Source organism: Microtus oregoni, unplaced genomic scaffold, assembly GCF_018167655.1.
Source record: "Microtus oregoni isolate MIOR12 unplaced genomic scaffold, Mior012 000005F_ref0000423, whole genome shotgun sequence".
Lineage (NCBI taxonomy): Eukaryota > Metazoa > Chordata > Mammalia > Rodentia > Cricetidae > Microtus > Microtus oregoni.
This window is the reverse complement of record NW_024543064.1, coordinates 15,375,479-15,395,237: the sequence shown is the minus strand read 5'-3', so window position 1 is coordinate 15,395,237 and position 19,759 is coordinate 15,375,479. Positions and strand designations below refer to the sequence as shown.

The 19,759-nt window shown below is 53.3% G+C and overlaps 1 protein-coding gene across 1 annotated transcript in view; it reads left to right on the top strand.

Annotated features, from left to right (window-relative positions):
• Positions 1–3,095: 3,095 nt before the first annotated feature.
• The window catches only part of Ece1 (endothelin converting enzyme 1), a 98,312-nt gene continuing 81,648 nt past the window's right edge, over positions 3,096–19,759 (top strand). The window contains exon 1 of the mRNA XM_041651754.1: positions 3,096–3,342. Within this exon, the coding sequence (XP_041507688.1) occupies positions 3,340–3,342 (3 nt within the window). The 5' untranslated portion in view covers positions 3,096–3,339. The remainder of the gene's footprint in view (positions 3,343–19,759) is intronic.

The following is a 19,759-nucleotide window of genomic DNA, read 5'->3' as shown; positions in this document are numbered from 1 at the left end:
AATACGGTCTCCTGGGCAGGCAGATCTCTGTGAGTCTGAGGTCAGCCTGGTCAACAGAGTGAGTTCCAGGACAGCTAGAGCTCCACAGAGAAATCCTGTCTCAAACGACCAAAAGCACAAAACAAAAGGTTCTCATGTAGCTCAGGCTGGCCTAGGCTGACATAACTTTAGCTGCCTTGCACGCCTGCCCATCATGCCTCTACCTCCTGTGTGCTGGGCTCGCAGGCCTGTGCCACCACACCCTCCTCGTAATTTATTGTTAGACTGTAAGGGAGAACAAAGGGCACACAGACACCACGGGAGCTGTTATTAACTGAGCACACTCACTTGTGTCCCCAAGCCCTGACGTCACAGGGCAGACCAGAAGCTTCAGTGCCACCTGTCAATCATTCCCTCTTTAAGGCCGAAATAAGCCGGACTGTCAACAGTCTCATTTTGCTTCTTTCTGATTTTTTTTTTAGGGTACCACTTTGTCATCTTGGCTGATCTGGGATTCACTATGTAGACCAGGCTGACCTCAAACTCACAGAGATCTGCCTGGCCTGCCTCTGCCTCTGTCCCCATGTGCTGAGATGAGAGGCTGTATCCACTACAAACAATGTCTAAACTTTTTTGTAAGTAGAGCAAGATGGCTTCAGGGTTTGTAGCAGTCTGCAAAGTAGCCACATTGCACGTGAATTCCCAGAGCTTTGGCATGAGCAGAATGAAGCAGGCAGGAATGGCAAAGCCCATTTTATAGAGGAGAAGATTGAGGCTCAGAGAGGAGGGAGAACTGTCCAAAGCCATGTACTGACAAGGGCAGAGCTGGGGTAACTGGGTAGGCTTTCCTGTCTCCCTGGATTTAAGATATCTCTCCAGCTGGCACACTGAGACTCCTGGAGGTCACTTGAGGAGGCGCCAAAAAGCTTAAACCATAGCATAGTTGGTTGAATGCTTGCCTAGCATGCATGAAGTCAACACCACATATGCAGGGCACGGTGGAGAGCACCTGCATCTCTAGACATGGGAGGTGGAGGCGACAGGATAGGGAGTCCCAGGATGCTCCCACTACATGCTATACAAGGAGTTTGAGGCTAGCTTGGGTTATAAGAAATGAGAAAAATAGGTCAGAGGCTGATGGTTTGTATGCATATGTCCCGCAGAAGGGTTCTGACACCTTAGGCCTGTCCCCACTGAAGCCTGAACACATGCGGCCCAGCACAGCCTGCACTCAAGCCCATGCATCCTACCTGCTGATGTCACCGTGCATGCCCTGTGACCTCCTTCCTGCACCTGTACCTCCACAGCAAACAACTCAGGGTGACGCCAGGTGGAAGGGGCTATGGAACGCTGTGTCCACCCCTCCAAGCTCCCACAGACACCGTCCAGGAGCTGACAGCCCTGCTTTGCATCCAAAGCCTGGGTCTGGCTTTTCATTCCCTGATGTGTCAAGGGGCGCTAAGAGACAAACCGTGGAAGGGGGTTTCAGCCATTTTTTTCTATTCTTCCTTACTAGTATTTGGTTCTTTCTCTTCGCAAATCCACCGCTGATCCCAGCCAATTCAAACCTCTGCCATCCCCAGCCAATTCAACCCTCCCCCCCTCCTTGCCTCCGTGTGGATGGTAGCGGAGATTCCCCAGGTCTCCCCTTCCGGCTTCACCAACCACAGCCATCCTTCAGAGACTCATCTCAATTCCTCCAGGATGTCTTTGTCTTGCAACATAGACGTCGCGTCCCTTACACATTTGTTTCTTTTCTTGATACCATACAAATGTAATAACAAAAGTCATGTAAGAGGGACATGGTGAGCACACCTGTAACCTCAAGCACTCTAGAGGCAGAGGCAAGGTTGGAATTCCCAAACCAGCCTGGGCTAGGTACTGGGAGACCCATCTCTGTTTGTTTGGTTGGTTGGTTTTTCAAGACATGGTTTCTCTATGTGGTCCTGGCTGTCCTGGAACTCGCTCTGTAGACCGGGCGAGTTCTATGAACTCAGAGATCTGTCTGCCTCTGCCTCCCGAGTGCTGGGATTAAACATGGGCACCACCCTGGCACAGTAGTTTGTTTTTTAAAATTATGTGTATGTTATGTGAATGTAGGTGTTTGAAGATGCCAGAATAGGGTGTTGGACCCTTGCAGTGGAGCTGCAGGCAGTTGTGAGCCGTGTGATACTGCTTCTGGGGGACCAAACCCCCACTCCACCCCTCCCCCACCCTCTATCTGGGCAAGAGCAGTACATGCTCTTAACCACTGAGCCATCTCTCCAGCCCTGAGACCTGTCTTTAAAAAAAAAAGTCACAGAGAAAAGTCACACAAACAAAACAAAGCACACATGTTCGCCTCACAGGCAACATGTCTCACCAACCGAGTCATCTACAAAGCTGTGGTAAATCTCTGCCATGTTCCTAAACTGTGTATGGGCACCTACACGTGGAGCGAACGGGATTCACCGTCTACTCTTTCCTAACAGAGGCACGAAGCCTCTTTCTACCACACCCACATGCATGCTCAACAGGTCACAAATGCACAGCTCACACAGTACACGCAGTCTCCTCTTCTTTCCTCCTCTGCACCTGCACAGCAGGCATGAGAAGAAAGTTTCTCCGCTGGAGGTGTAAGTGCCCACGCCTACCGGGCCTTCATTCCATTTCTCTTTGCTTTGCCCCTCTCTCAAGCGCGCGCGCACGTGTACGTACACACACACACACACACACACACACACACGAGTAACAATCCCCAAATATAGTCCTCTGTCTTTCCACATAAACACACAGGCATGCAGAATCCATCCCTTCCCCCTTTTCTGTCTCCTCCCTCCTTCCTTGCACACACACACACACACACGCACACACACACACTCGCAGCTGCAGCGATCAGGGTCATACTCCAGTGCAGGCGCCAGGCAAGAGACAAAGGTCGCCCAAACTCTCAGAGCCCCAACTGGGCACAGGTGGGCCTGTCGCAAGCTCCATCTGACCCTAGAAGAGGGTCCCGACGAAGTCTAGTCTAGGCACGCCGAGTTGGAGGACCGGGCGCGCGCCCCTGGATCCACCAGCATCCCGGGCAGCCGGGGGCTCCTGCGTTCCGGCAGGCCACGGGTTAAGAAGCCCGCGGGGGCAGGGGAGTTCGGTCTAAGCGTCTGATTGGCTGTTGCTCCCCGGGCCCACAGCCCCCGCGCCTCGGTATTGGTTCGCGGTGGGTCCCGCCCCCTGGCCTGGGCGCCCAAGCCGCGCGCGCCGCCCCGGCAGCTAGCCGCGCCGTCCGAGCGGAGAGCGCAGCGCAGCGCAGCGCCGAGCAGCCGAAGCCTGAGCCACAGTGGGAGGCGCAGCCAGAGCCGGGCCGTTCGGAGCCCGCGAGCGATGGTGAGTACGCCCGCAGCCCGCCGCGGGTCGATGTAGCCCCGACGGTCCCGGCAGTAGCACGGTGATGGCATCCTGGCCGGCTTGCGGGGGGCTGGGCGTCCCTTGCAGCTGCGGCCCGCGGCTCGCGTCCCGCTGTTCTTAGGCGTGAAGCCGGGGGGCGTCCGGGCCGCGAGTACCTTGGTTTTGGACTGCTAGTTCCGGCCTTGCGTGGAAGACTTGGGGTGGCGCTTTGGATTCGGGGGGACAGCTGGTGAGATAGGTTTAAGGTATGCGTAAGTCTCTGAGCTTGGTTGGCGTGGAGACCTTGTGCAGCCAGGCCGGGTCGATTCAAGAGACGTCAGGGTTCGGCTGGCCTTGAGCTCCCATCCCGCATAGTTCAAGTGGGTTTGGGGTTCGAGAACGCTCTATACATCTTGGGAGAACGGGTACTTTTCTCCTACTGCTGATCCTGCTGTGTGGCGCGTGGTGTAGGGTGGCTCAGAGAGGAGGGCGGACAGTCTGAGGTTCTGCGAGTTATCTGGTGTCTCCAGCATCTCCCAGTAATGAATACTCAGAGGAGGGGCCAAGTGCTAGCTCCTTTGGGCAAAAGCACCAGGGTAAAGGGCTTCTTGAAGAAGGGGATTTCGTTGGAGCTTAAGCCTCAGGAGTGACACCCATCTAATCCAGACCCGGTTGCTTTTGAGAGCTTCGGGTAGGCGAGTTGTCTCTGACGCAGAGCCAAAGCCTCAGGTTGCCTCTCCAGAGCCTGTTATTGTCTCTCCATCACACGCCAGGTGTGCTTCTCTCCCTGTGAACCTCTCATTGCCTCCTTTTTGGCCTGTGCACTGGATCCAAGACACCCTGTCTGACCTGATTTTCGTCTGGGCTCTCTGTGGTTGGTCCCAGAGACTTGCCTACTCCTATGATGTCACTTTCAAGTCTTAGGGGTTCAGTGAGGAATGGAGAGAGCAGAAAAGTCTGCAGTGACAGCTCCAGGATCAGCTGTCCTGCCCTTAGGTCCCCCAAACCCCCACTGATAGGAACATAAGTTCCCTTTAGACGCCGCTTTCCTCTGTTCTCTGAGGCTCTTCTCTTACCCACTGGCATCTTTCCCACGAGACATCACTTGTCCCTCTAGAGACTGATGACTGAATTCGACCCCCAAGGTGCCCAGAGAGCATCCTCTTGGACCTGACTTACCTCCCCATTAAGAATCGCCCAGGAATGTGTTGCTTGGATAGTTTCATGGCTGGAGAATGCGTCACCTGTGGACCAGCTCTTGATTTAAAACCCGAGGATGTGAGACAGCAATAAAAGAGGGACCGACTCTGAGGTCACACGTCCTCTCTCTGTACCCACCCCGACCTGAGCTGCTCACAAAGAGGAGGTTTTTCCTCCTGAGCAAGCACCAGGAAATTTGGTGTCCTGGTGCCTGCCTCTCACCCCAGTGTTTGGGGGGTGACGGCAGGCAGGTCATGAGTTCAAGGGCAGCCTGAGCGCAAACAAACCAACTAACAGCCTTGGTGACATTTCTTTTATAATTTGATTTTATTTGTATGAGTGCTCGGCTTCCATGTATGTGAGTGTACCTCATGCATGCCTGGTGCTTAGGGAGACCAGAAAAGAGTGTCGGATCTCCTGGACCCGGAGTAACAGTTATGAGCCACATGTAGGTGCTTGAAACTGACCCCTGGGGGTCCTCTGCAAGAGCAACTGCTCTTACCTGACTGGGCCATCTCCGGCTAACACTTGAAAAGCTTCCTAGCCCATCAGAAAGACCTTAGACTTTGTCCCCAAACAGATTTGGGCTCTCGTCCCTTCTCCTTCGCATCCCCACAGGGGCTTTGGTCGGGTTATTATAACCCCATCCTGCTCTCTCATCAGTGAGATGGCTGATGGTTCCCATCTCCTAGGACAGTGTGGGGATCAGGCTGAGATAATCCCAAGTGAGAGTGTCTGGGATACCATTTACTTTCTTTTACAACCTTAAGCTCCAATTAGGAAGTTCCGTTGATCTTTGTTGATCCAGGAGAAGATGACAGTGATTGTTAAAGAAAGGGAATGTCCTGTTTCTTGTTTAACAGAGGCTTACAGGATGCTTGCTCTGTGCCAGACCTTCTACAAGGGAGAAAAGGTGACATAAACCATGTGTTGATGTGGCTTCTACCCATCCCTAAATGTCCTCAGGCCAGGTGTCATGTCCTTCGGGGAGGTGGCTGTGTCACGGCCAGTGAGTGTTCCCTTCTGGCTGGAGAGGTGGGAGTGATCAAGCTGACGTGATCCAAAGAGGAACACTTGTTCCAGTTAAGGGAACCTGTGTGATAGCGGACCTGAGGTGTGAGGACACAGAATACTCAGGACTGGACCAGAGTAGGGCTGTTTACCGCTCAGCTATGTGGGAGCAGCTGAGGGGACAAGGCAGGCTTGGGAAACAGCGAGGACAGAGAGCAGAGGCCTTGACTGCCACCAGGGGAGGGGGCGGAAGCCCACTATAGTCCGCTGACGCACAGTGTTGATGCGCCGCCGTGAGTGGGTGGGGTGAGGACTGACGTCAGGCCTCCTTGGGTTCCCCTGAAGCTGGTTTCTTTTGCCATCCTTCCCAAGAGGGGCTTGGATTCAGGGCTGCTTCACTCTGGTCTTCAATCCAGCTTCCCACCCCTGCGGCAGAGCACCCCCAGGTTCTAATGGGGTTCCTTTGCCCTGCACAGGCTGCTTCCTGTGGTTGGCTCTGGGTCTCCCTGGGACTCCCAGCTCTCCACCCAGGTCCCTCACCTCTTGGCAGAGAATCAGCACTGCTCTTAATGGCCTCCTGTCTAAAGCGCCCACCCCCACCCCTCACCAGTCCCTCAGCGCAAGCTATAGGGATGCGAACTCCCAAGAGGCTTTTTATATCTCCTACCTCCAGATGTCCTCAAACCACCCGGCGGCAGGGATGGGAAGGAGGTGGTCCAGCGGCACACTAGTGGGATGTTAAAGGCATGAGCCCGCCAGGTCTAGGAGGACGAAGCAAGCAGAGGGGCTGAAGGAAAGGAAGCAACCCCCAACTCCCACACAGTTCCCGTGGTGTCTTACATTCCACACAGTGGAGAGGGCAGCTGAGTTGGGGCTGCTGTTGAATAGAGGGAGGTCTTCACTGAACAGAGGTTGAACTGAAGACAAGATCCAGGACCCAAATTTGAATCCTGATTCCCCATCAGATTACTGTGTGACCTTAGGGCAGGCGTCCTCCCTCTCTGTGCTCCTGTTCCTGCCGTGCGGGACAATTGTACTCTGCTGTTGAGGACGTCGCTGTGAGGATACCGACATGGAAACATGGAGAAATTATTAAAAACACAAGGGACAGTGTTATTGTTTGAAGGTAGGAGGCGGGGGGTTCTGAGAGTAGGGTGGTGGCCACCTTGCCCTGGCCTGGCCTCGAGACTGGGTTACGCTAGGTTATTCATGGCCCCGCGCTCGTGCTTGGTTAAGTAGCCAAGCAGTGGCTGCTGCTCATGTGTCTTTGCATTGCCTCCGTGTTTGCTAAAAAAAAGGATGCTGTTGCCTTCTGGGAAGGAATGAGCCCAGTTTCTAAGATCAGTTTACAGAGACTTCCATCCTGTTAGGAGTAGGGGGCGTGGAGAGCAGAGGCGGCTACAAGGAGGGGGAGCCATCCACAGATAGGTGGTTTTGGTGTGTCTGCGCTGTCATGTCCACTTGCAGTAATTGTGTTCGTCACCGGTTCATGCATCCACCAAGTCAGCCCGGGACTGTGGTCAGTGTGGCTGAGATTGACATGTCTCGGCCACAGTCGGGTAGGCAAGCCTATGGGCAGGAAGTGACAAGTGCAGTTCCTGTTGCTATGGAGACGTGGGGGCGGGAGGGGATGGGGATGGGGCACCTGGCCTGGGGATTGGAAGAGGCTCCTTGAGACCATGACATTCTTCAGGCTACAGCCCGAAGAAAGAATGAATGAGTGGAGCCAGGCTTCACGGCGCAAGCCTGTAATCCCAACCTTGAAGAGGCAGAGGCAAGAGGGTTGCCAGAGTTTGAGGCCAACGGAGGGACTCGAAACTCAGTCTCCATCACCACAGAAGCGCGAGTGAGTCCAGAAGGGGCTTCAGGCAGTGGGGATGCGCATGCAAGATGAGGCAGCAGCTGGCCTCTGCTCGCTCAAGAGGGGTGCTGGGGATGTCTGGCAGCTGGCCAGAGCGGTGCACTTGGGGAGGGCTATGGAGGGATTTGGGTCTTGATTCTAAGGCCAGTGGGGAGTGACTCAGGAGTTTAGAGCTAGGGCTCCCCCCCATTTCTCCCCAGGCCCTAGGGATGAGGCCCTAGGGATGAAGCTTCCTAGGCCTGGGGTTGTGAGAGCAGATGCCCAGAGTTCCCTTCGGGAGCTGAGGTCTTTAGCCAGGGAGCAAAGGGCGTTGACCCCTAACTGCTACTTGTTTAACCTTCCTGAGAAAGCTCCTGGGGATGGGGGGACGGACCCCTGGGCAACAGGCAGAGGTACTGGGGGCTGCTGGGCCAGGCTGCTGGCCAGGCTGAAAGGCTGGTGGCCTGCTTCCTTGGACAGGATCACCTTTGCTCACCATTCTTGGGTCCCACTGCTGAGGAGAGGCAGAGCCAGGCCTGGCACACAGTCCAGACCTCCCATCTCCCTGGCTTCTATGACAGTCACTCTCTGCCTGGCACTGCCCAGGACTCCTGACTGGCTGTATCCTGGGATTTCGGACCACATGCTCCTGTGTGTAGATGACACAGCCCCTGGCCCAGAAGCGGTCTCTCCAAGCCCACCTCCTGGCCTGCTCCCTTGCCTTCTTGGCTGGGATGCAAGGGCGGGTGTGGGCGGCAGCCAGGAGGACTCGGGTTACAGTGTAAACACATCATGTCAATATTTACTTCTGCTTGGAGCCAGAACCTCCCCCTCCCATCTGCTGCCTCTGCAGGTGCTCCAGGAGAACCAAGGCCAAGTAGAGACCCCCCAATTAGACACTCTCCCTTCCCAGGCCTTAGTTTCCCCACCTGCACAATGACAAAGCTGGAATTGTCAACAGCCATTTTCAGGCTCCTCCTGTAGAGCACTAAGCATAGCGAACCCAGCCTTGATCATGTGTCGGTCTGGTTTGCACCTAACCTTACCATTTCCCTACCGGGGATGGTGGACAGTTTCACATGACCCTTGAACTCCGACTTTGAGCCCTGAGGAGGGGGGGTCTCACGGCCCCCGTTTTGGATGGTCAGTGAGAGAACACTCAACAGAGCTGGCACAGGAAGGGACAGGAGAAATGGTCGTGGTAGCCCTTTTATTCCAAAGAAATGTTTTGTGATTCTCTGAATCCAGACTCTGGTTTGCGTCACTTGGAAACTGCAGCCGAGGGTGGGGACTCTAACCTCACGGCCTCCCAGTGCTCTGAGGTCAGGACTTGAGTCGGAACCCCCTCCCCCAGTCAGACAGTGGAGCTCCTGATGTGTGGGCTGAGGTCCAGGCCTGCAATGGCCACAGTGATGTGTGGCCGGTGCAGAGGTTGCAGGCAGCTCATGGGGAGGGAGGGAGGACTAATTTCCTAAGCAGTTGTTTTGTAGAAGTGAGTCCATTGAGCACGTGAGTAGGCCAGTCCCCTCCACCCTGAGAAGAGGGACCGCAGGTGGCAGGCTTGAGGGTGGACAGCCCACGAAGGCAAGGCGGGACAGGGCAGGGCACAGCAAAGCAGGGCCCTGGGGACTAACTGAGTCTCGGGAGTTGGTCTTGGAAACTAGGAAACCCAGGATCTAATCTGGTTCCATCACTTTTTTTTTAATTGTTTAGTTAATTAGTTGAGATACGGTCTCATGTAGCCCAGGCTGGCCTGGATCATTCTGTATAGCCTGGCTCACTCTGTGTAGCTGAAGGGGACCTTGAACCTCTGCTACTACCTCATGAGTGCTGGGGTTACAGGTACAATCACACCAGGTTTACCCCGTGATGGGGATTAAACCCAGGGCCTCATGCACGCTAGGCAAGCACTCTACCCATTGGGCTATGCCTGCGCCCCTTTCCACTGTGTCACTTTCTGCTCTGTGTCTTCTCTGTGAGCTTGGTTTCCTCTCCAGGGTGAACCTGCTGGGACGTTTTCGTTCAGTAGTTGCCCAAGTTAGAACACATCTTGTTTCAGGATCTGTGCTGAGGCGTCCAGGGGCTCCGCAAAGCCCAGCTCAGTGTTGGGGAGTTTAGGGGTTCCTTGGCGCTCGGCGGCTGTCATTGTCACTGCCCGACTGTGATGCGGTGACACTGGTGCACAGATCAGGCACTACTGTAAGTACTGGCAGTGTCCCCAGGGCGCACGCATCCTACCCCGCCTGCTTTTGCCAGTGTGGTCTCTGTTTAACGTTTGGACCAAGATGGATGACATTCTACAGCCCTCATAGTCCAGTCACAGGCGGGTGACATTCTACAGCCCCCATAGGCAGGTGACATTGTACAGTTCCAGAATCTGTTTTTTGTTAAGCTGAGTTGTGTCCTGTTGAGTAGATAAACTTGTAACCATCTGTGACTGACATTTGGGTTGCTCTCAGTTTGGGGCCAGTGTGACATTCTTGTTCATGTCCATACGTGTCTGACTTATGTAGCTGCCCCATCACCCTCTGACGTAGGTGTTCCATTTCGGAGCCTGCCACTGCCCTCCCTGTCACAGCTAGTGCTTGGCCTAGAACATGCTTCCAGGGCCTGATGGTCTCATCCCTTGGCTCCTCCTCTATAGCCCTGCCCCTGCCCTCGGGCCCTGGCAAACCCTGAACTGCATTCTGCCAGCCCTGGATTCCTCAGGTTAAAGAAGAGGTTCTCCTGGCCCTCGAGCATGTCCTGCCACTGATTGGCTATATGGCTTAGGCTTGTACCTTCCACTCCCCTACCCTGAGCACGCCCCCCCGCCCCCGCAAAGCATCTTGTGGATTGAAGATCCCCATCACTGGCTTCTGGTGGTCTCCTTGTTGGGGGACCACTTTCTCCATCAATAGGGTTTTTCTGCCTCCAGGGTTGGATCAAGATAATCCCTTAGCCCCAGCTACCCTTTCCCTCTACAGAAGGCCCTGGGAGAGAAGATGGCTCTTCCTCTCTTGATCTCCTCCCCGATAGCTTCCTTCTGAGTCTGCCCCACCCTAGGAGGTTTAGAAGAGACAGCCTTGGCATCAGGCCAGCCTGGACGTGTGCTTTTTATCACACGCCAAGGCTCTGGCCTTGGGCAATTCACTCCGTCTTCACCTACGGGGTCGTAAAAGACAAATGAGGTCCCAACTCATCCAAAGGACAAAAATCTCTGTGGTCATCAAACCCCAGCCTGCAAGAAGCTCAGGTCCAGTGGAGAAAAATCTGGCACCACGTGCAAACCTGCCTGCCAGAGACATCATTTCAGAGAGCGGCAAGAAAGCAAAGCTGGGGGGCACGGGAGAATGTCTGTGATGTGGCGGCTCTCGGTGGTGGCCAGAGCGGGAAGGTTGGGGAGAGGGCAGCATGGTAAAGATGTAGAGGAGGAATTTGGGGCAGAAAGAACAGGAAGTACAGAGAGCGCAGTATAGAACCATAGGACTTGGCATGCTAAGGTGGAAGATGGCCGGCATGGCTGAGCAGAGGCATCATGGGAAGGTGTCAGAGGAGGTGGATGGGACCGGGGCTAGTCATGAGAGCCACATCTGGAGGGGAAGAGAATTGGCATCTCATTCCCAGAGTGATGTCAAGTCCCTGGAGGTCTTCAATGCGGCAACTCCTTTGGGTTTGTTTTAGAAAGGTATTGGCTGTTGTGTGTGGGATAGACTGAAGGGGACAGTAGCGAGGCAAAGAGAGGCTGTGTCCAGCAGGAGATGCACCCTAGCCTAAGGGTGAGGCTGTGCTTGTGTCTCCAGAGGCTGGGCTTTAGTTACTTTAGGGATGCAGAGGGTTAGAGGATGGTAGTGCAAAATGCATCCGGACCACCATTCCTGGTAGGAAGGTTCGGTGGTCGTTATTCTCCAGTTAGACAGACTCATCTTTCACCCGTGCTTGAACTCAGCCTCATCATTCTCCCAAGTGAGCCAGTTCTCACCACCAGGCTCCCAGAAACCCGCAGAGCCTGAGCTTGCTTCCCCTGTTTTTACATACCCGGCCTCCTGAGAATGAGGGCATGGGTGGCTATAGTTACAAGGACAGCCCTATGCCCTCGGCTATTGCCCTGTTCCGGGCGTTCCTGTGGCTTTGTGGTTCCCGGGTGGCGTTTCGTTTTCCTCGAGTGTCTAGGTGGTCAGTGGACTTCTTCCTGGACTTCCAGGAACAGTGAACAGGGTGGGGAGACATAAGAGGGTAGGAGAGTTCACGGAATTCTCTGGAAGTGGGATGTAGGCGTCCTCCAGACTGACTTCCTCTTGGGGAGGCAAAGAATAGAAAGAGGGCTGGGGAAACAGCTCAGTGGATAAGAATGCTTGCTGCCCAAGGCATGAGGGCCTGAATTCAGTCTCCAGTACCACGTAAAAAGATGGGCCTGGCCTCACACTCATTTGGGTTTTTTTTTTTTGCTTGTTTGTTTGTTTGTTTTGTTGTTGTTGTTTTTTTGAGACAGGGTTTCTCTGTAGCTTTGGGGCTTGTCCTAGAACTAACTCTTGTAGACCAGGCTGGCCTCGAACTCACAGAGATCTGTATGCCTCTACCTCCTGAGTGCTGGGATTAAAGGCGTGCACCACCACCGCCTGGCTCCCTACACTCGTCTGTAACCCCAGTGCTGTGAGGGTCAGAGACGAGGATCACGGGCTTGCTGGCTGCCAGCCCAGCTCCAGGTCCAGTGGGAGATTCTGCCTCAAGGGACTAATGTGGAGCGTGATGGAGCTGGATACCTGATGTCCTCCTTTGACCTCCACACCATACATTGGGAGCTTGTACCTGCAAACACATATATGTTCATATACCACACATGTACACCATTAACATCACACTCATGGGCACCAAAAATTTAAAAACAAAGCAAAAAAAAAAAAGTTTAGAAAGGACAAGAGTTCTCCACAGGCCACATAGCAAATTCAGTACTGTGTCTTAGAACCCGATCCAGGGTCTTGATCCTGTGTTCTTCCTGTTCCGAATGTGACTTCTGGAGCCAACAGGCATGGGTTCTGGTTCACTCCTGTCTCTGAGTCCCAGCTGGGTCCTTTGGTGACCAACCATCTCTGGGCCTTGGTCTTCTCTGACATAGGATGGCTAACACCTCCGCTGTGTGGCATGGCTGAGGACGGATGTCAAGTTCTCAGGCCTGTAGGCGGTTCACACGGAGAGTCTTTAGTAATGGGGGCTGTTGCTGCTGTGATGGTTCTGTCACTATGGCTGTGTGGACTCCGTGCTCCACCTGCTGTGGGAACAAAGTCACAGTAGGTCTTCTGAAGTCTCCAGCACAGCTCTGGGATGAGCAGATTCAGACCCCCAGGAAAAGGAATCCAGAACTTCAGACCCTAGCAGATCCAGGGGCTGCCTTGGAGGGAGGAATGGGGATTAGCATAGCTGCATTTAGAAGGGGGAGGAAAGGGACTTACAAGGCAAAAAATGGTGGAACTCTGACAGAACTAACATCTGCTGAGTGCCAGGCATGAGGTATCTGGGCTCATCAGGAAGTGAGAGGCCTGTGGGAGAGCTAGACAAGCCAGCAGGGAAGTTGTTGGATGGTATTGTGTGGGTGTGTGGGCAGCTTTGATGGACCAGAGGAACTGGCAGCTAACTGGGCCCAGGGATCTGATGTTTGAGCTGGCTCCTGGAGTCTGCCAGTCAGGCAGAGCCAGGAGTGGCAAAGCCAGAACCTGGACAGCCTGGCTCCAGACTCCGTGTTCTCACCCACATAGCATGCCAACTAGATGTGACTTGTGTCCTGGTGGCTCCACAGAGCCTCAGACAGCTCACCAGTTGCGTTCTCTTTCACCCTCTGCCTCTGTTCTCTGCAGACTCCTGCCCATCTGCCAGGGAGAGACTCTGCCTTTGAGGATGCTTAGGACTTGGGGGGTCCCCAGGATACACCGATTCCATCCCTGGAGCTGGCAACAGAGGTGTGGTTTCTGTTCTGTTTTGCAGGGACCCTCTACCCTACGCCAGCACCTCCTCTGCTCATAGCAACAAGGCCATTAGCTGCCCTCAGACACAGGGGAGGTGGCCCTTAACTGATGAGCCCAGAGTTCAACGTTACAGGCCTAAGCAAGTGGAAGGACTGGAACCTGCCCCTGGACAGGTCCAACTCTGAGACTCGGGCCATGCTTTTAAGCTACTAGGAACAACCTGGGATGTGATGGGTCCTACACCTTCCTGGCGACACTGTTGTCAGCTATGCCAGGTTGGTTCTGAGCCAAGAGGGATAGTGGCTGCCAGGGCATCTCTACTTTCTTTCCGGAGATCCTGACTCATTAGGTTTTGAGTGAGGTTCCGAAACCTGCAGTTCCAGCAAACTTCCTGACTCTCACCTTGGGGAGTGACAGGTCTCTCTTGGGAAATTCCAACAGTGCTCATGGCCCAGCACTGTCCCCCAGTGTTCTGTTTTACCATTTCCACCATCAGAGTATCACTCAGTTGGGGAAATTGATGCAAAGAATTCAGGTAGTCTTGAGAGAGATTTCTAACAGTCATGAAGACCTTGGGAATCTTCAGTCAAATGGGGAAATAGTGGCTCCGAGAGTTTGGGCAATTTTCCCAAAGCCAGCCAGAGTGCTGTAGTACTCAATCCTGTTAGCCTGATGAGATGCAGGCTCATCTAGCAGGCAAACCTCTAGACATGCTGTCAGAGTTTCTACATTGGGTTAATTGGGGTTGAAAATAGCTGACCTGAATGTGGACAGCGCCACCCCATGGCCTGGAGGTCACAGGCTGAATTAAAAAGAGAAGAGAAGCTGAGCAAGTCTTCCTGACCCCAGATTACAGTGTCACTTGATGCCACGGGCCCCTGACTCTTGCCTTCCTGCTAGGAGTGTGCGTGCGTGCATGCATGTGTGTGCGCGCGCGTGCCCGAGCATGCAGACCCCACAGGAGCCAAAGTTGTTGATTCACTCTGGAGCTGGAGTTACAGGTGATTGGCTGCTGCCTTGCTGCCTGACATGAGGTCTGGGAGCAGAACCCGGGTCCTTGCGAGAGCAGGGCATTCTTAACCACTGAGCCATCTCAGCTCCTGTATCCCGCCTTAAACTGTGAGCCCCCACTTAAGTTGCTTTTTGTCCAGTATATCATCAAGAAATGTACCTAGTTTAGTGTCTGAGCTGCGATTAAATCTGTAGTAGAGACAGGATCTCCTTTTCAGTCTGCAGTAGAGGTTAAGAACTAGGGGCTGGCTGCTCTGCTTCTCTGACCTTTCAGCATTCACCCCATATCTGACTCCTGGTTTTTATTATTGAGACCAGTGGTGACAGTGAAGGACAGGCAAAGTTAGCGGGTAAAGGCGCTCGACACCAAACCTGACAGTTTGAGTTCTGTCCTGGGGATGCACGTGGTGGAAGAAGAGAAATGACTCCGACGCGGCGTATTCTGAGCTCCACGCATGCACATGTGCACGCACACACACACAAATAAATAGATACATGAACAGCGATGGCGCCTGCCAGTATGTGCTAGCCTTAGGCTGACTACTAAAGAGCAGTGTGTGCTGTAATCATAGTGCCCGAGGAACCATCCCGCCCTCAGGCAGAAGGGTTGTTCCCTGGGGGGAGACACCTGTTTGGAGGACTTGGAAGGGTGAATTAAATGTTAACAAGAGATGGCTCACATAGGCTCTGGGCCTATGTGAGAGAAGATTTGTGTGTGAAAGCCCTGTGGTAAGTGACCTATATAGTATTGTTCCATAGAGCTGGAATCAGTAGCCAAGGGTGAGATCTAAGGTGATCTAAGGTGAGGGCAGGAGGTGGCCAGGGGTTGGGCCCTACACAGCTGTTTAAGCCAGGTAAGAGCTTTGAACTTAGTCCCCAAAGCAGTGAATGCAGAGCCATAAGGCTGTGTAGACGATTCAAGTCACACTTTTATTTCTTCCATACCAAAGGTCGTATTTAAACCCTGAAAGGAAGAGGTGAAAATCGGTAGCTGGCAGAGTAGAGACTTGCCTTGAATTGGAAGGGTTGCCATCTGGGTAATGACAAGATCCCTCTTGCCTTCTGTCGTGCTCATTCTGGCCCTTGGTCGGGGAGGGTCATGCCTGGGACTGGTAGAGGAATGGAGTTGGCAGGGCATTGTGATTGACGGAGGCAGGGTGAGATCCAGCCCATTGCTTTGACAGGTGACAGTCCAGAGTCTAAAAGGATTGCATGAGTGACTGGTGCCACAGCTGAAGCAGCAGAGCCCAGATGCTGGGGGGAAGACAGCCCCCCTGCCCAGGCCTTCCAGCCAGACCCTGACTGGGATCCACATTGCTGGCAGCTGTTCTTTGGAGTCCTCCTCCAAGCCTCTGCGGCTCCCTGCTGCTCCCCCCATCTCTGCAGAGCCTGGGACTTCAAGGCAGGGAGTGCTGTGAGGACAGAATGCCTTCTGTCTTTGAAGCAGCTAACGGGGGAGGGGCAGCACTCTAACCTCAAATTCTTTCCCTGTGACCTCTGTGACCCTGGAGTGACCCAGGCCCTTGGTATCTGGGAGGTTCACAAGGACCAGGGATGCTGCGAGATCCACAGTGTCCAAAAAGTACCGTGGATGGGGAGGGGTCCCAGAGGTCGGCCATGATGTCTCTGCCACAGAAAGGAGCTGCAGAACAAAGTCTGGTCCCTCATCTGACTCCTGAGCTGGAAGCTCTGGCAGACAGTTCTGTGTTTTTCCTTGGTTGGTCGTCTTTGGCCAGTGTTATCTGTAAGAGCTTAGTTACCAGAATGTTCAACTGGGAGCCTGCCTCCACCTCCTTCCTTTGGGGCATTCATTCCTTCCTGGGGGCCACAGTGGGGAATCCCCTGCATCAGCTCTTTCTGGGGTTCCCCCTTTCTTCTCACCTGGTCTTGAGCTGCTGTCCCTCCCTGTCCCTGGACCCAGTTCCCATGCTCTGGGACCCAGTCTTCTGCCCTCACCTCCCCTCCCTCAGTCTCCCAGGGTTCTGTATTCTGACATCAGCCTGATGCTTAATAGGTGCTCAGAAAATGTAACCAATCTCTTCTGCTCCCCCACCCCCAAGATTCCCCAGCCTCTCCCACGTGAGAGTACTCTGTTTAGGGAGCTAGGCATGGCGACTCGGTTGGAAAGTAGCTATCGCTGGCTGAGGACATGGGGTGGAAGAAGATGAGGGAGGCTGAGGAACAGGAAGAACACTGAAGGGTCCAGGCCCAGTGGCCTCTAGCTTCAGGTCCCCATGCTCTGTGGACCAGGGGGGAGGCAAGTTTAAGTGGGTCAGGATGCAGCTCTCTTATGGGATCACTGATTGCATCAGGGCATAGGATAGCGAGTTTCCAAAGAGGGTGGACAGTGACAGACCTCCGATGGCTCCTGAAGCCAAGGTGTCCTTAAACCTCACCTGGCACCTGGAGGACAGAAGCCAGGACCCTTAATGCCACTTGTGCTTACTGCCTCGCTGCCTTGCTCCCATTCTCCAGGGAGCAGGAGGTGAAAGCATGATTTATTAAGCATTAACATGGAGCCGAGCCCCAGGCTAAGTGGCAAATACATTGGCTTGTTTCACAGAGAGTCAGCCCAAAGGGACGGCTCCTACCCCTCCTCCCACGCACACCAAAGGCCTTGCCATGATGCTCGGGATGGTTCTGAACTCCTGAGCTCAAGTAATCCTCCTGCCTCAGCCTCCTGAGTAACTGGGACTCTCTGATTTATGTCCCATTGTTTTACACGGGGAGACTGGAGCCTAGAGGATGTGGGAACATGTCCAGGGCCCGTCACCGAGAGGTGCCAGGGTTCTCAATGGGTGCTCTGACAGCCCTGGGAAGCATCTCCACTGGTGTTTTGTTTGGATTCAGGAAGGCTGCTGCTGGAAGACTGCCTGGGAGCCAACGGGGGTTGCTGTGAAGGGGTGCAGGCAGGTGCAGGCAGGTTCAGAGCTGAATGAGGACGCAGCCCAGTCTGTCCTAGGGCACTCACGCCCTTCCACAGTGACTGGTACTTTTGTCCCCTGGAGGAGATGGAACCTCCCAGGGGTTGCAGCATATGTCCTGGCTCTATGCTTGCATTCAGGAAGGGGCAAATGGAGGGAAGGAGCGCCTGGCAGGACTGTGCCATGTGCAGGTGGACAGTCCTAGGGCTACTTCATAGTCACATGGTCACCAGGGAGATATTGTTAAGGGTTCAGTGTTAGCTAATGACAAACATACAAAATTGCCCTTGGCCGTCCAACCTGGTTTCTAACTACTGCTCTATCACTTTTTTTAAAAAAAAATAAAAGATTTATTTTATTATCTTGTGTGCGAGTGTTTTGCCTGCATACATATTTATGTATACCATGTGTGCCTGGTGCCCATAGGAGGTCAGAAAAGGACACCAGATCCCCTAGGACTAGAGTCACAAAAATCATAAATGAAATAAAATTTTTAAGTTTATTTTTTAACTTTATTTTATGTTTATTGGTGTTCTGCTTGCATGTATGTATGAGGATGCCAAATCCCTTGGAACAGGAGTTACAGACAGTTGTGAGCTGACATGTCGGTGCTGGGAACTGAACCTGGATCCTCTGGAAGAGCAGTTGGAGCTTTTAACCACCGAGTCATCTCTCCAACCCCAAATAAAGTAATTTTTAAAGTCTTTTAAAAAGCAGTAGACAGGGGCTGGAGAGATGGCTCAGAGGTTAAGAGCATTGCCTGCTCTTCCAAAGGTCCTGAGTTCAATTCCCAGCAACCACATGGTGGCTCACAACCATCTGTAATGGGGTCTGGTGCCCTCTTCTGGACTGCAGGCATACACACAGACAGAATGTTGTATACATAATAAATAAATAAATATTTAAAAAAAATAAAATAAATAAAAAGCAGTAGACAGGGAACTGTAGAATCGGTTCAGTGGTTAAGAGCACTGGCTGCTCTTGCAGAGGACCTGAGTTCAAGTCGCAACAACCACATGGTGGCTCACAACCATCTGTAATGAGATCTAGTGCCCTCTTATGGCCCGCAGGCATACATGCAGGCAGAACACCGCATAATAAATAAATAAATCTTTTTTAAAAAATATTTATTTATTATGTATACAATATTCTGTCTGTATGCCTGAAGGCCAGAAGAGGGCGCCAGACCTCTTTACAGATGGTTGTGAGCCACCATGTGATTGCTGGGAATTGAACTCAGGACCTTTGGAAGAGCAGGCAATGCTCTTAACCACTGAGCCATCTCTCCAGCCCCATAAATAAATCTTGAAAGAAAGGAAAGCAAGGATGGAAGGAAGGAAGGAAGGAAAGCAAGCAGAATCCCAAACACAACACCTCTGCACATGTCTGCGGAGGTCTTGGGCCCTCCACCAAGGAGCCTGCAAATCAAGGTGGGCTCTTCTTTCTTTGGTGCCTGTGTCTCTAATCCTGTCTCCAGCTGTCCGTGAGTCAGCCACAGAACTCTCCCAGGAAAGTCCAGAGGAATTTTTCTTCTCAGTCAGTTCTAATGGAGCAGTGTGGGCAACACCCAGTGACACATGGGAAACTGGGTAAGGAGAGCGAGGCAGCACCCTCTCTCTGCTTGACTGCACCTTCCTTTCTGTCTTCCTGGGGCCCAGAGCCATCTCAGCCCCCAGCTAGGTGGAAGATGGGTCTGGTGACCCCGAGGTTCCCCAGCTTGGCTTGCTCTGCCTTGGCCCAAGGAAAATGAGTCATTTTTCTAACGAGGAGATATTTCACTTCGTGTAGGAGGAGGGAGGGGAAAGGGTTGGGTAGGGACAGTCCCCTTTAGTCCCCTTCAGACTCAGTTCTCAGCTCTGAGGAACAAACACTTCAGCCATGTACGGAAGAATAGGGTCAGTGTTCTGTGGAGCAGCCAGAACTGATTATGGCAGTGGTTCCCAGCTCTGAGAGCACCAAGTCACCCCTACAGCACTGGGAGGGCTGAGTAGGTAGAGGGTCCCCTTGGTCCCCCACAGATGGTCTCTGTCTTGTGGCCTGGCTATGACTGATAGACCTTTTCCTCTTTCTTCTGCCCACCTCAGGATTTAGCCTGGGGCCATATAGATCCATCCCCTCAAATCCTCTTAAACCTGAATGATCTTAGAAGGCCCACAGTGGGTGTAGAATACCCCTGAACATGCCCCCCATCCGCTCCTCAGTCCTGGTCCATCCATACTGCGGCTCTCACCCACTGACTGGCCGTAGTCATTGTGGGGCTTTAGGAATCTGGCTTTAGTGAGGGAGACAAGCAAGATGGCCGTCAGGGCAAGCAAGGATGGTTGTTCCAGGTTCTCCAGTGACAAACTCCGAGGCTTGGTTCAGTCCGGTGCCCATACGCTGTTCCGGGCGCTTCCTAGGTAACTTGAAATACGCCATTTTATTCGAGTCTCCCTTTTCTTGTCTGTAAGGCACCAGTCCCAGCTGTGAAAACATCTGTACAGCAGCTATTT